The sequence below is a fragment of the Mercenaria mercenaria genome, chromosome 19 (genome assembly GCF_021730395.1).
Source record: "Mercenaria mercenaria strain notata chromosome 19, MADL_Memer_1, whole genome shotgun sequence".
Classification (NCBI taxonomy): domain Eukaryota; kingdom Metazoa; phylum Mollusca; class Bivalvia; order Venerida; family Veneridae; genus Mercenaria; species Mercenaria mercenaria.
The window spans coordinates 18,756,318-18,772,272 of record NC_069379.1 but is presented as its reverse complement, the minus strand read 5'-3'; the positions used below and the strand labels follow the sequence as shown (position 1 = coordinate 18,772,272).

Genomic DNA, 15,955 nt, shown 5'->3' with positions numbered 1-15,955 from the left:
ATAAACGTTCGCGATTGGATAGATAAAATAGGTATAGAATAACAAGAAATAGCCCACTATCTCGAATTCTCGACTTATGATGATATTTCGTTCACGTGTTTTCGGGACGGGACTTGACAATACCTTTGGGAGAGCCGGAATTTTCAACTACCTCCCCCCCCCCCCCACAACACACACACACCTGAAAATTTTCGGTCATAGTAGGTTTATGGTAGGAATTGAATATTCTTCAAAAGGAGGTACTCTATTATGTGTTTAATACCTTAATGTATAAATTTGGTAAGGGTTTATCTTCGAAAAATATGAATTTGAAGGCATGTTGTTATAAAAAGGGATCCATAAAGAAATGAAATCGTTATGTTCAAAATTGGAAAATTTGGTGCAGAGTGTTTGAAGGTCAAGGTGAAATATCTCAGTAAACATCAATGTAAATTAATGGTGACTAAGAGTAATGAATGATCTATCAATAAATTAATGAGTTGTAAGCAAGGTTAAACTTCGTGAATAAACATTTGGTCCCGTAGGCATAAAGATACAAATGTACTGGAAAAAGAAAATACTTTCTGTAAAGTCTTATACTTCGTGAATGAAACAATTTCAAGGCAAGTAGCAAGAATATGTGATTTCTTGTATACGTCTAACAAGCTTACAATTGCTTTGACGATCTATCAAGCCAATATAAAAGAAATGGCGAAATGTTATTCCATACTTTGTAACATGTAATGAGGCGAGATGTTGCTTCCATACTTTGTAAAATGTAATGAAGCGTGATGTTACTTCCATACTTTGTAACATGTAAAATGGCGAGATCTTGCTTCCATACTTTGTAACATGTAATGAGGCGGAATGTTGCTTCCATGCTTTGTAACATGTAATGAGGCGAGATGTTGCTTCCATACTTTGTAACATGTAATGAGGCGAAATGTTATTCCATACTTTGTAACATGTAATGAGGCGGAATGTTGTTTCCATACTTTGTAACATGTAATGAGATGAGATGTTGCTTCCATACTTTGTAACATGTATTGAGGCGGAATGTTGCTTCCATGTTTTGTAACATGTAATGAGGCGAGATGTTGCTTCCATACTTTGTAAAATGTAATGAAGCGTGATGTTACTTCCATACTTTGTAACATGTAAAATGGCGAGATCTTGCTTCCATACTTTGTAACATGTAATGAGGCGGAATGTTGCTTCCATGCTTTGTAACATGTAATGAGGCGTGATGTTACTTCCATGCTTTGTAACATGTAATGAGGCGGAATGTTGCTTCCATGCTTTGTAACATGTAATGAGGCGGAATGTTGCTTCCATGCTTTGTAACATGTAATGAGGCGAGATCTTGCTTCCATACTTTGTAACATGTAATGAGGCGAGATCTTGCTTCCATACTTTGTAACATGTAATGAGGCGGAATGTTGCTTCCATGCTTTGTAACATGTAATGAGGCGAAATGTTGCTTCCATACTTTGTAACATGTAATGAGGCGAGATGTTGCTTCCATACTTTGTAATATGTAATGAGGCGGAAAAGTCCTGTTAAACTCTGTTGTTGTTGCTGTGTTGTTTTTTTATTGTTGTAAAAAAACAGTTGTTGTTTTGTTTTGTTGTGTTGTGTTGTGTTATTTTGCCTCGGATATTCAGAGGTCTTTTCGGATATATGTTTTCGTTTGTAACACCGGTTCTCTTCACTGCTTAGAGAGATTTTTTTCCTTTTCAACTTTCATATAAATGTATAAAGTCTTATCTGAACACGAAATATACATACATGGCTATAAATCTTATCATATCACATTTACTGTTTATCTATTTGGAATGGAACAGCAATTTATTGAAAGGCAAGTTCTATTTGAATAGTTCATTAAACATGTCTTTGTTTAAAGTAAAGGTATTACAAGCTTTTGTTGTATTGCTGCTGCTACTGTGTAAATTCAACGCATTTATTTTATATGGGGATTTGTTATACAATGTACGTTCGATAACTGCTTTCTACGGAATCCGGTTAGTGCCACAATGAATGTCAGTGCTACACACGACACGATGCACGACATTGCAACGCTACGGACGACAATGTACAGCGACACACGGCATTTTAACATTTGAATGTCTCATTGTCGCGGTACGTTTTGGCAAAACATATTGCAGTAAAAATTGAGTGTCGTTGTTGATTATCGAGTGTCGCGTTGAATGTCGTGTGTCATGTCGTGTGTCTCGTTGTATGCCGTGTGTTGTGTCGTGTGTCGCACTGAGAACGCGACACACGATAATGTACAACGACACTCGACATTATATCGCGCAAATGTCGTGGAACTGTCGACTTAAATTGCTTAACCAAGACACACGACATTCAACGCGACATACGACAACGAGCAACGACACGACAGTCTATCGCGCAAATGTCGCGGAATTGTCGAGGTTATTTACTGAGAGCGACACACGACAATCAACGCAACACACGACACAACACACGATTTTCAACGCGACACACGACACGACACTCGACAATGAACATACCTGGCCATGCAACATTTCGACATTCCGCGACATTTGCACGATAGACTGCCGTGTGTCGTTGCTCGTTGTCGTGCGTCGCGTTTAATGTCGTGTGTCGCCCTAAATAAATTACCCCGACATGCGACAATTCCGCGACATTTTCAGTTGATATTAAGTTATTAAAATTGTTTTTATTTGTAATCATTTATACAGGCTTTCTAATGAAACGGCCCCTTTCTAATTCTCATTTACAGATTTATCATCAGAAAAAACTACAGTATGTCTCCAAAATCCAACATTTTTACTGCAAACTTCTTTACACTTTCCATCGTTGTGCTTGTAATAGCAGCTGCGGAAACTAGCGGACATCTGAAAAATCGCTATGGTAACCGTCAACATTTATGACCTAAATTAGATCTCTTTACCTTTACACAGACAATAATTACTTAAGTAAATACTTAATTGTACTATAACTAGAAATGATCACCTTTTCACTAGAAATGTTCTACTGTAACTAGAAATATTCCACTTTAACGTACAAATGTTCAACGTTCACTAGAAATATTGTACTATAACTAGAAATAATCACCTTTTTACTAGAATTTTCGAATTTCTACTGTACTGGAAGCGGATATGTTAAGATTTTTGAAATGAAAAACAAAGTGAAAAATATTCTATATTTCTAGTGAACGGTGAACATTTGTACGTTAAAGGTGAACATTTCTAATTATAGTAGAACATTTCTAGTGAAAGGTGAACATTTCGAAAAGATCTACGTTTTTGTAAAATGTTTCTAGTGAAAGGTGAACATTTCTTGTTATAGTAGAACATTTCTAGTGAAAGGTTAACATTTCTAGTTATAGTAGAACATTTCTAGTGAAAGGTAAACATTTCTTGTTATAGTAGAACATTTCTAGTGAAATGTGAACATTTCTAGTGAAAGGTGCACATTTCTAGTTATAGTAGAACATTTCTAGTGAAAGGTGAACATTTCGAAAAGATCTACGTAATTGTAAAATATTTCTAGTGGAAGGTGAACATTTCTTGTTAAAGTAGAACATTTCTAGTGAAAGGTGCACATTTCGGAATATTTCTAGTGAAAGGTGCACATTTCTGCTCATTTCTAGTGAAAGTATTTATCATTATCTTCATTGTACTAATAACATTTGATTACTATTACTTTTAGTTATGTAATTATGATTTTTATGTTGAAAATTCGGTGGTTCTACCGAGGTAAGCGTCCATGCTGTAAATAATGTCCAGTGGGTGGGTTTCATCCAGGGACTTCCTGTGTACGTAAAGCTGGACTGTTGTCATAGTTTTTGGCTCAGATGTTTTTGACGTGACTTAAATCCCCAAGAGAATCACATATAGTTTTTGTATTTTATAGAAAATAGACAAGACTTGCCTAAAAAGCGCTTTATAATGGATCCAAGCTCCCCAAAGAGTAAGTATAAGTATTAGACCCGTAATGACTCTCGGCATTTTCCGTTCAATTTCGTACTCTCCGGTTGGTATGAATAAGCAAGAATGCCGAAGGATGCTGAAATAGAATAAGTTGATGTGTTTTCGCACGGAGGAAGAAATTATGTAGTTTATTATTATTTTGACGGTAAAGTATTTTTTCTAAGAAGCTATTTTGATAATAATAAAAATAAGTAATTATAATAGCAATAATAAATTTGAATGAATTAAGAAAAAATTGTATTATAATTATTCTATAGATTTTTATATTTAATTAAGAAATAATGTATAGCAAAAGAGTGTTTTAACACTATTTATGCATGATGGGCGGTTATACGTCGGGCGTAATAATTTCACGAGGGCGCAGCCCGAGTGAAATTATTTGTACGACGTATTACCTCCCGAGTGTATAAATAGCATTAAAACACGGTTTTGCTATAATTGTTTCGATTCTAATATGCCCTTAATCCGAAACAGTAGATAAAATATAGAAACGCTCTTTCTTGGGTCGCAACAAAACTTTGACGTCATCGCACGTTAACGTCACGTCATTCTAGCGTAAGAGTGTTTTAACAGAGACAAGCATATTAGAATATATGGGTTTTTTTTCTTCATTAAAGTTTGTGGTACGTGAGTTTAACTAATGTATAGAGTTCTTCCCCTTTATGTCATAGTCCGGCTACTAAGTAATTCTGCCATTTGCATTGGCAAACATTTCTATGAAAACCAAAACGCTGTACATCTATTAGGTCTATATGTTGTGTCACTTTTCAGGCTGGGGAACGTTAGAGCAGTTTTCAGCCTGTGCATTGACATGTGTGCCAGGGTACGAGAAACTGACACAGGTGTGCTGTGATACCGGTTTAGATGCGGTATGTGCCAATCTACCGTGGGACACGTTGAAAATACAGCTAGGAACTTGTAACGGTATCTCTACGTTCACTTGAATATGTACTTAATTTTATAGAAAGTGTTTTAAGAAAGAGCCAATGTAAAATTCGATAAGAAGCCAGTTAATTTATAAAAGAAATTAACTTTACGTCGAGTATACATATTTAGAAATTTATATGTAAAACGTTAAACTGATATGCTAAAATTGCTAATGGTCGGCTGATATACTCGGGTCTTTAATATAGGTCGTGTAGAGGCTTTGTTCAAAGTGTGGATCAGAGGATTTTATTGCGCTCTTATTCTCTGAAAATCTAAATATATGAGTGACGTTTACACTGTACGTACATGTGTATTTCAATCTTTCCAGATTCGGCGTCAACAGGGGTTTCAAAGTCAGGTAAATGATTCAGTCATAAGTAACTCTTCATGTGAATAGCCCGCCTGCTGGAGAGCGCATATCTATGGATCTCGGGGTCGTGAGTTCAGGCCTTGTACGAGGCGTATGTTCTCCATGACGATTTGATAAAAGACATTGTGTCTGAAATCATTCGTCCTCCACCTCTGGTTCATGTGGGGAAGTTGGTAGTTACTTGTGGAGAACAGGTTTGTACTGGTACAGAATCCTGGAACACTGATTGGGTTAACTGCCCGCCGTTACACATGATAATACTGAAATACTGATGATAACGGCGTTAAACCCAAAACAAACAAACAGACTTCATGTGGAAATGAAATGCATGCATGAGTATTTACTTTGCTTTCTGAATTCTGAACGAAATACTTATACGACAAACGCCCGAAGCTTTTTACAATTTCTACTTGTAATGTGACGTAATTTTTACTATAAGTGTTACGTATAAGGTACCTAAAGTTATGTATCTCAATGTTTCGAGTTATTGGAAAGTTCTTATAAACAACTGCGTACATTAAGCGTACATTTGACTTTAAAAGAGTTCGAGTTTGTGTCATAGGACGCCATTTTAACAGTACACCCACTTAACTGATATTTTGTTATTATCAGCGTTCTATATCAACGTGTAATCACCAATGATAAACCAATAGTCTAAAATCACGAATAACAGTTTAAATCCTATACTTGCCCTATATGTCGGTCCATTATTTTCTCAAAACCTTGCTCTTTGGTCTCCTATTCATCATTAACAATTACTAACCTGTCACCCGTAACTAAATCTCCAATGCTCGGATACTATGTGTAACGCTTCATTACACATGATACCTGGTCATTGTAGTGATTTAGTTACATGTTACTGAGCTAACATTATTTGCATCTATAATAAATATTTAGGATATTTACTCTTTTCAGTTGTCTATCTGGCATTGACATATTGAACCCACTCTACCAAATAAATGTATGCCGACTGGGCTACGTCGACATTTGAAAATTGATATACATGTATATTGTTTAAAATTTATGACAACAGCATGGATTTCTCTGGAGCAATTTGCCGCATGCTTCATCACGTGCGTTACAGGATACGAGAAACTGGCCGAGGCTTGCTGTCAGACAGGAACAGACGCGATTTGTAAGAACTTGCCTTGGAGTATCTTAAAGACACGTCTGGGGACATGTCAAGGTAAACATGATAGTCACGGAATTTTTAGAATATATGTTTACATAAGTATGTCATGGGATGCTAAAATTGTATGTTATGTATTGCGTGCGCTTTGTATAACTATGAAAATATTACGTAGGTTATGGTCCTATTATTTTCTTTCATGATCAGCCTTGTTTATCTGTATTTCATTTTTTTTTCACAGCAGCAGCAACAACAACAACAACAATTATGCCTGTCTCCACAACACCCCAAGGTACTACAGTAGAACTCGTGTTAACCGTCATCGACATGTATTAAGTGAAGATGTCGGTTAAGACAGGTTATCGGAAGAAGCAAGTTTTATACATTTTATTGCGGGTGTAACACTTCATAATGAACAGTGTTCAAGCTTCCCCAGTATATGAATACGATCTGATATTATCTGATTCTTTTATGCGGGTTGACGGAAGCTCATAATTTCATGTAAGACGTATGATATCAATGAATCAGACTAGTACGCTGTGATCTCCCTTTTCGCTATGCTCTCATTGCAAACTCTTATGCAGTTATCTCCCTTGCCACTGCACTCTATGCAGTGATCTCCCTTGCTGCTACGCTTTCATTGCAAACTCCTACGCAGTGATCGCTGTTATCGCTACGCTCTCATCACAAACTCCTGCGCTGTAACTACCCTTGCCGCTACGCTCTCAGTGTAGACTCCTACGTAGTGACCGCCCTTGCTGCTACGCTATCATCGCAGACTCCTACACAGTGACCGTCCTTGCCGTTTTGCTCTTATAGCAGTCTCCTACGCATTGATCTCCCTTGCCGCTATGCTCTCATTGTAGACTCCTACTTAGTGACTGCCCTTGCCGCTACGCCCCATTGCAGACTTCTACACAGTGACCGCTCTTGCCGCTACGCTCTCATAGCAAACTCCTACGCAGTGACCGCCCTTGCAGCTACACTCTCATCGCAGACTCCTGCGTAGTGACCGCGCATGCCGCTACGCTCTCATTGCAAACTCCTGCGCAGTGACCGCCCTTGCAGCTACATTCTCATCGTTTACTCCTACGTAGTGACCACCCTTGCCGCTACGCTCTCATCGCAGACTCCTACGCAGTAACCGCGCTTGCCGCTACGCTCTCATTGCAGACTCCTCGCAGTGGCCACGCTTGCCGCTATGCTCTCATCGCAGACGCCTACGCAGTGACCACGCTTGCCGCTACGTCCTCATCGCAGACTCCTACGCTGTGACCATCCTTACCGCTACGCTCTCATCGCAGACTCCTACGTAGTGATCTCTTGCCGTTTCGCCCTCGTTGCAAACTCCCACGTAGTGATCTCCCTTGCCGTTTCGCTCTCATTGCAGACTCATACGTAGTGATCTCCCTTGCCGCTACGATCTCATTGTAAACTCCTTCAATGTGACCTCCATTGTCACTACTCTCTCATTGAGCGTATCGGCAATGGGGATGACTGCGTAAGAGTTTGACAATGTAATAACCACTCAAACTGTTCGACTTATTTTGGTACAGATGCATTTCTCTTGATGAATCATTATACACATTCGGAATGTTTTGGAAGTAAATACAGCTCAACCATAACATCCAGAGAATGCCGAAATCGCAATCAAAGGAAACATAATGTGGAAATTGGCATTACGGCTCTGCTACCTAATAATGCTACGTAACGTTTATTTCACCAAGGTTATTAATTGGATTACTAACACTATATCACTTGTGTTGGCTCTTATTTAACTTACATAAGTTATTGAATAATTCTCGAAAGTATCACACTAAGGTTCGTGTCAAGATGAGCCGCAGGCGGTAGGTTGTTTGGACCCGGACATACTGAGGGAGGTTTGCAGAGATCGGCAAACAGCTTTGACTATCTGTCCGAGGTCATGTGGTCTTTGTGGTGAGTACTGAGGAAAGCGGTGCACTTGTACTGAGGAAAGTGGTGTACATTTACTGAGGACAGTGGTGTACGTGTATGCGACTTTCTTCATTAAAAGAGATATGATCCGGCTTTTTATATTTATGAATGCGGTCTCTTCGCAACTATATAATAGCATACAACTAATAACGTGAAAGCTTAATTGCATAACTTATTCATGTAAAGGTTTATCTTCATACTTTATTCACAAAGTTTTTGTTTATTCGACAGAATGGCTGCCAATTTAGTGTTACCGGTTTGTTGACTCATATCCTGTTTGAACTATATAATGTATTTTGTAGATCAGCTTAGTGTACATACTACACCAATGATTGCCACGACAACTCGTACAGGTAAGTTTGTGAACACCTATACACGTAAACTAGGTAAAACAGCGAACACATAAGCAGATAAAACAGTGAACACATAAACATGTAAAATAGTGTACACATAGATAGGTAAACAGTGAACGCATAAGGAGGTAAAACAGCGACCCCATAGACACGAAAAATAGGGTACACATAAACTTGTAAACAGTAAACATTTCAGCCAGTTAAATAAGCTCCATACAAATCAAAGTTGAAACGATTTGAGACGATGTTTGAATCCTTAGTATGAGAATGACCTTACAGACAGGGGCATTTGCATACTTGAAGTTGTTTATATATGAAACTAAAAAAATTAATTAACGGCGGTGTTGGCGTAGCAAACGTTAAAAGTCGCGCTTTCAATGTTCAGCAATGTCCGGTAAAGTGCGAATATTCAATAAATACATGACGAATGTAACAATCGTAGCCAATGCTACATTATGAGATTAGAATATTGCGCTTTAGGGTCAGTCAATTTCATTGCTACAGCAACAGCTGTACAACAATAAAGAAAGATGCTCGGCTAGCGTCAATACTTTGGGTGTGGGTGGGTGCGGGGCGGAGTGTGGGGAGGGGAGAAGGCGGGCTAATCAGTCGGGCTAATTATTTGTCAATATTCACAGATAGTTGTCAGGATGATGTAGCTTCCAGGGCCTGTATCGACCCTACAATACTCAAGGCACTTTGTCACGACAACAAATTTGCGTGGAGATTTTGTCCAAGGTCATGCAATATGTGTGGTAAGTTGTTGTTTTAATTGTTTAGTGTTTTTTCTCGATATTGCGATTGGTCTTGCTCATGATGCAGTTGAAGATGAAGATGATGATAGTGATGATGGAGATGATGATGATGATGATGATGGTGATGCTGATGACAACGACGACGAAGAAGAAAACGAAGATGATGATGATGATGATGATGATAACAAAGTTTTGACAATACTGAAGATAGAGATGATGATGAAGTTTCTGTTGCTGCTGCTGGTGATACTCATGCTGCTGATGCTAGTGTGACGCTGGTGAAAATGCTGCTGATAACGATAATAATGATAATGCTGAGTATTATAATCTGTTGATGCTTCTTTTGTTACCTTGTTTTTGACAAACCAACTGCAGGATCGGAGAGTATGGGCTGTTTATCAACGTTAAACTGTATTGACACATTTCACAATTTTATATGATATTTTAAATCTAACATGAAACAAACTGTATCGATGATACATTGATACATCTAACGCTTGTTTTATTAAGACACCTGTTGGGACTACTTGAATTGTACAAGTCCAGAAGCACAAAAGCTGTTTTGTGGACGGGAAGGTTATGCAATTCAGTATTGTAGAAAAACATGTGGGAAATGTGCGCGTGAGTATTTTTTTAATCTCATTACTTTTTGTGCAAATTAAAGTTTTATTTTGTGATAAAAGTATCTTTCGTGCGAATAATTATCCAGTAAGATACTCAACTATGTCGTGCGAATAATTGTCGGATAAGATAGTTGTCAAATATGAACGCTGTCAGATAAGAACGCTATCATATAAGAAAGCTGTCAAATAAGAACGTTTTCGAGCATTAATGTTGCTAAATAAGCACGCTGTCAAGTAAAAATGTTGTCAAATAAAAAGACTGACAACGTTTATACTAAATCTTGACAGAGTACTAACATGACAGCGTTCATACTTGAGAGCCTTCAATCTTGACTGCCTTCTTACTTAACAGTTTTCATACTTGGCAACGTTCATGCTTGACAGAGATCTAACAAGACAGCGTTCATACTTGACAATGTTCTATTGTTGAATCAATACAATGTCCGTCACGTTCAGCCGACGTGTTTTATAGTTAAGAAATAAACAGTTCTCACCACGTTTAACCAATGTACTTTATCAAAACTATTTCCCGTCATTTATAATATGTGTTTTGTATCATTCACACAAATTATTGCCCGTCACTGCTAAACTGTGCATTCTAACATTCAGACAAATAATTGCCCGTCACTGCTAATCTTTGCATATTATCATTCAGACAAACTATCGCCCGTCACTGCTAAACTGCACATTCTAACATTCAGAAAAACTATTGCCCGTCACTGCTTGATTGTACATTCTAACATTCAGACAAACTATTGTCCGTCACTGCTTAACTGTACATTCTAACATACAGACAAACTATTGCCCGTCACTGCTTTTCTGTGAATTTTGTCATACAGATAAACCATCGCCCGTCACGGTTAACCAATGTGGCGATCCTGTGGCCAATGAAATGATATGTGAGCTATTGCATACAGAAATCTGCATTTGCAATGACCCTTCAGTGAAGGATTTATGCCAGAACTTCTGTAATGATAAATGTACCACAAAGGTGTCTAGTCTACCAACCTGTAGCCCAATATCTACCACTGCGGTGAGTTTTTAGTACTATTACTACATGTTGTTGTTTTGTTGTTGTTGTTGTTGTTTTTTTCAATCATGATGAATGAAGGTTTACGTCAATTCCACAGTGAAAGTATCAGTTATATTTATAAAATAGTAAATAGAGGATACATTTTGTGTGTTTTCATATTGAATTTATTATACGCGCCATGAGAAAACAAACATAGTAGCTCTGCGACCAGCATGGATCCAGACCAGGCTGTGCATCCGCGCAGTCTGTTCAGGATCCATGCTGTTCGCTAATGGTTTCTCTCATTGCAATAGGCTTTGAAAGCGAACAGCATGAATCCTGATCCACGCAGTCTGGTTTGGATCCATGCTGGTCGCAAATGCACTATGTTGGTTTTCTCATGGTGCGGATCAAATAATAAAATGCAACAGAGGCATTGTCAGGCATTTTATTATTTTTTACAACTGAGTTTAATAATTCAATGTGGAAAGGCACAAATGTAATATGATTGGTTATAAGAAATTTAACTGTATTGAATATGACACACGTAAAAATATCTGCTTAAAAAATCAATTGCTTTCTGTTTTAAACAAATATGAAATGTTAATGTTCATTGAATGTTGTCCCTTTAATCTTTAGCCCGTTAAATTTCTAAAATGGACTGGTCCATCATTCAATTCGGGCAATACCTTTTATTATTTGAAGGGGTGTTCACTGAAAATATACTGACTGAATAGCAAACATTCGTGCAGTCTGATCATGGTCTGCACTGGTCTCAAAGGCAGAATCAGTTGCCGCCAGCATGCTAAATGTTAATAAGAAGCAAATGTTTTCGTGATATTGTGTTTACCTCATTGATCAAAACTGTATGTCAAATATGTTTGTTTATATCTAATTATATTAGCATATTACGTATTTGATATGCAATGGACCGTGGCGTTTGGTAATAACGTAACGCACTAATTTTGTTTTCAGTCAATGTCAGTTTCTGTTTGAATGATAGCCGTAAACAGAATGTGCTTTGACTCAAATCTCTATTAAGCTGGCTCGGCCAAAGACCACATTGTAAAAATGCGTAAAAAATTACCAGCTATCATCTATACAATGGAACTCGTTGTGGCAACGTTAAATGTCGCAACGCCGCTAAATTTCGCAACCACCATTAAATGTCGTAGGGTTGACGTTAAATGTCGCAACCACCGCTAAATGTCGCAAAATCGTCTGCCGCTAAATGTCGCATCTTTAACGTTAAATGTCGCAAAAGTTTGCCCACCGTTATATGTCGCAACACCAACGCTAAATGTCGCACAGCAAAATAAGATAAGTTAAACAGTCTTTACAACTTAGAGATAAGACTGGGTAATGCATGCTTGATTTGGGAAGGGCTGATTTGACCTTTCACTCTAATCTGCACGTTTGCTTTTCAGTGGCACCGCACCATACATACGTTATATTTCATATGTAAAGGTTTAAGCACTAACGTGGTACTCGCCACAGTACTAGATTTATTTCAGGGCTGAACTATGCAATTCTATGGAGTCCTGTTTAGCTCATGGACATTAAGCTCGGGCTCCGTATTGTCGCGCATTGTATCGCATGTCTTTAGTCGACCTGAATTTCGTTACACAACAGGCCGGAGGCCAGAAATTTTTGATCGAGGATAGGAGGTGGGGATTGGGGGGGGGGGGGGGGGGGGGGGGGGGGGGGGGGGAGAGAGGGCACCAGTTTTAAACTAAAGCGTCACCGGCGACGTGCGGTAGGTACGGGGTTCCTCTGTCCGTATTTGTGGGAAAGTGTTTTTATATACAGGTATGAAATGTTGGTATATTTTTGTCTATTTTTAGGTACGTACTTGAGGGGCACTCCCCTTATTTTAGGTGGTTAGGGTCTTTTCCCATGGACAATTTTGAAATACAAGTATAGAATGAGGACTTTTATTGCATTTTTTGTTCAAAATTTCGGTGTATGGGAGGGGTTATCCCTGTCATTTTCGAGGGCTCAGGGTCTCTCCCCGGGAAAGTTTGAAAAACATGTATAAACTGGTTGCCTCTGGTGCATTTTTTCTTAATTTTAAGATCCTGGAGGGATACTCCCCCCATATTAAGGGGTCAAGGGTTCTTCCCCTGGGGAATTTTGAAATATAAGTATAAAATGTTCGCCTCTGGGGCGTTTTGGGTCTACATTTTGAGAAAATATTATTTCCAAAATAGTTGGGTGCAACTTTGATGAGTATAAGTCACTAGTAAGCCAACAAATGTCGGGTTTGGGGTGGAGGAATCGGCTCGGGCAACAATCCAGGCCTGTTACACAACAGGATGTTTACGCGACACGAAGACTGTGTTTTGTACTAGCTGTAGAAAACGAAGATTTTCTATTAATCAGCCATGGGTTCTCTTTCTTTGTTTTGAGGATTACATTTAAAACCATAAGGTGACTATCAAGCTTCAATGGCGGAGAAAGATCCTATGTGTCCCTCTGTACATTCTTTCAGGTAAAGCGGGAATTTTGATATTTTTTTTACTTTTAGTCTCTTAAAATTGTTTGGTTTAGTCTCATTCCCCTCATTATCCTACTTTTCCGCCTACCCACACATAACCCCCACTCACGCCCCCCCCCCACCCCACGACCCTTCAAACATGTAAATATTTATATGTTCTATTAATTGTCTTGGTGCTGTGTGTTTGTGTCTTGTCTTAGATTTCTGTGTCGTTATTTACCCCGTTCCCCACCCATACCCAACCCCCACAAACATACAATACTATTACCAAATCGTATTTAGTTAGAAAAAACTTCAGAATATTTCTGTCCTAAAATACTGGCCCTATTACAAAATAATTTCACAAATATTTTTCTTGTGTGACTGTTCAAGCAAGGTGTGGAACTCAGGTGAGCGATCTAGGACCGACAAAGCCCTCTTGTTGCTATATGTAACAGCACTTATCATTAAGATAATTATATGTATTACATAAACCTGCTAATTTTTCTTCCCTCCAAAAAGTAAATATACACAAGGAATTGATAGTCATAGTGTCAAATAGGAATTGCGACATTTAGGGTTGGTGTTGCGACATATAACGGTGGGCAAATTTTTGCGACATTTAACGTTAAGGGTGCGACATTTATCGGCAGACGATTTTGCGACATTTAGCGGTAGTTGCGACATTTAACGTCAACCTTGCGACATTTAACGGTGGTTGCGACATTTAGCGGCGTTGCGACATTTAACGTTGCCACACTTGTGAAAAAGCGAAATTCCTTCAAAAAAACGAGAAATTGTCTTCATCGAAAAATGTAACAAACACTCTAGACCTGAAACAGCTCGAAACTAAATTCTTCCTTTGCTTTTTTTTTCTTTTCGTTTTTGTTTTTACAGGTGTCCGTGCGTTTGTTCATAATTCAATTACATGTAATATATGTTGTTTATTTTTGCTTTCCAGACGAGAATGCGAAGGGATGAGTTATTACAAAGAATTTTGATGAACTAGAATTACTTTTGTCCACCAATAAAACTATTTTCAAAAATTAAATTCGTGTTATTTCTTCTTCTTAAAGTTTTTAATTTCTCTTTATATGACTTATATTGTATATATTGGAGTCGTTTAACATGAGGTCGTTTCATATGTCATTAATATCGTATCTTACATTAAAATCGTATTTGTTTTACATGCCATTTATATTGAATCATGGGGTTTTCAATCAATGGAGTCGTTTAACATGCGTTAATACCGTATGACGAAGTCGATTTACTTGACATTAATTTTGTATTATGGACTCGTTTTACATGCCATAGATATTGTATTATGGAGTAGTTTTAAATGTCATTGATATCGTATTGTGGATTTGTTTTACATGCCAGTAATATCGTATTATGGAGACATTTTACATGCCATTGATATCGTATTATGGAGTCGTTTTACATGCATTTGATATCGTATTGTGGAGTTGTTTTACATGCCATTAATATCGTATTTTGGAGTGGTTTTACACGCCATTAATATCGTATCATGGAGTCGTTTTACATGCCATTAATATCGTATTGTGGAGTCAATTTACATGTCATTGATATCGTAAATTGTGGAATCATTTTACATGCCATAATTATCGTATTATGGAGTCATTTTACATGCTAGGGTTAGGGTATAACATGAACAGTGGCATTTACTTTCTGGTCTGATGCCAGTGGTTAAGCTAACACTATTGTCTATACTAGAGTAAGTACGGTAGTTGAAAACCAAATAAGACAATGCAGCCCGGGTAAGAATGGTAACAATCTTAACCTAGACTCAAATTTTTCCGGTTGTAAACGACACAGAATGCAACAAAAAACAATGGCGTTATCTGGTGACTTTGTGAAAATCACTTACACATTTTTACCATTTAACTTATATTACCTTCCATGGAGTTGCAAGCATATACCTTTTATTTACAATTTCAGACTATGCAAACAGCAATCGTTATATTTAAATTCTATTTCGCTGACGTTTTTTTTCGAATACCAAAACCTAATTTTTAGAACGAGAAATTGAAATTATAGTATTTTTGTCGGTTTTCCCAAACGTCAAAAATCCACGACAAAGGCGACTGCATGAACCAATTCCGAGATTTTGGTATATTTCGGTTTCTTTCCAGGTCAGCAATGTTTTCGTAATAGAACAGTCCGTCTTTAGGTAGTGTCATTCAGTATGATAGTGGTTTCAGCCTAAATAAGACAAAGAAAACCATGCTGATTTCCCTATTCGACAGACGAGTCAATTTGATCAGATAAACACGAAAAGGTACATCTGTAAAAGGGGTAATAGATAAAAAAATACATTAAGCATTTCTGCTACTTTATTTTGTTAATATGGTATAACAATTATTTAGTAAATGAT

General features: G+C 37.8%; 1 protein-coding gene across 4 annotated transcripts; it reads left to right on the top strand.

Annotated features, from left to right (window-relative positions):
* The first annotated feature begins 3,869 nt into the window (after positions 1-3,869).
* On the top strand, positions 3,870-14,611 carry LOC123542466 (uncharacterized). 4 transcript variants are annotated; one of them, XM_053531439.1, is made up of 11 exons: positions 3,870-3,939; positions 4,731-4,883; positions 5,215-5,244; positions 6,290-6,442; positions 6,630-6,677; positions 8,207-8,323; positions 8,644-8,694; positions 9,333-9,449; positions 9,960-10,070; positions 10,912-11,105; positions 14,522-14,611. In XM_053531439.1, the coding sequence occupies exons 1-11, from the start codon at positions 3,918-3,920 to the stop codon at positions 14,567-14,569; spliced, it is 1,044 nt and encodes a 347-aa protein (XP_053387414.1). In that variant the 5' UTR covers positions 3,870-3,917; the 3' UTR covers positions 14,570-14,611. The 4 variants fall into 4 exon arrangements, with proteins under 4 accessions (XP_053387414.1, XP_053387413.1, XP_053387416.1 ...); XM_053531438.1 differs by having other exon boundaries at positions 6,627-6,677; XM_053531441.1 differs by lacking the exon at positions 8,207-8,323.
* Positions 14,612-15,955: the final 1,344 nt, after the last annotated feature.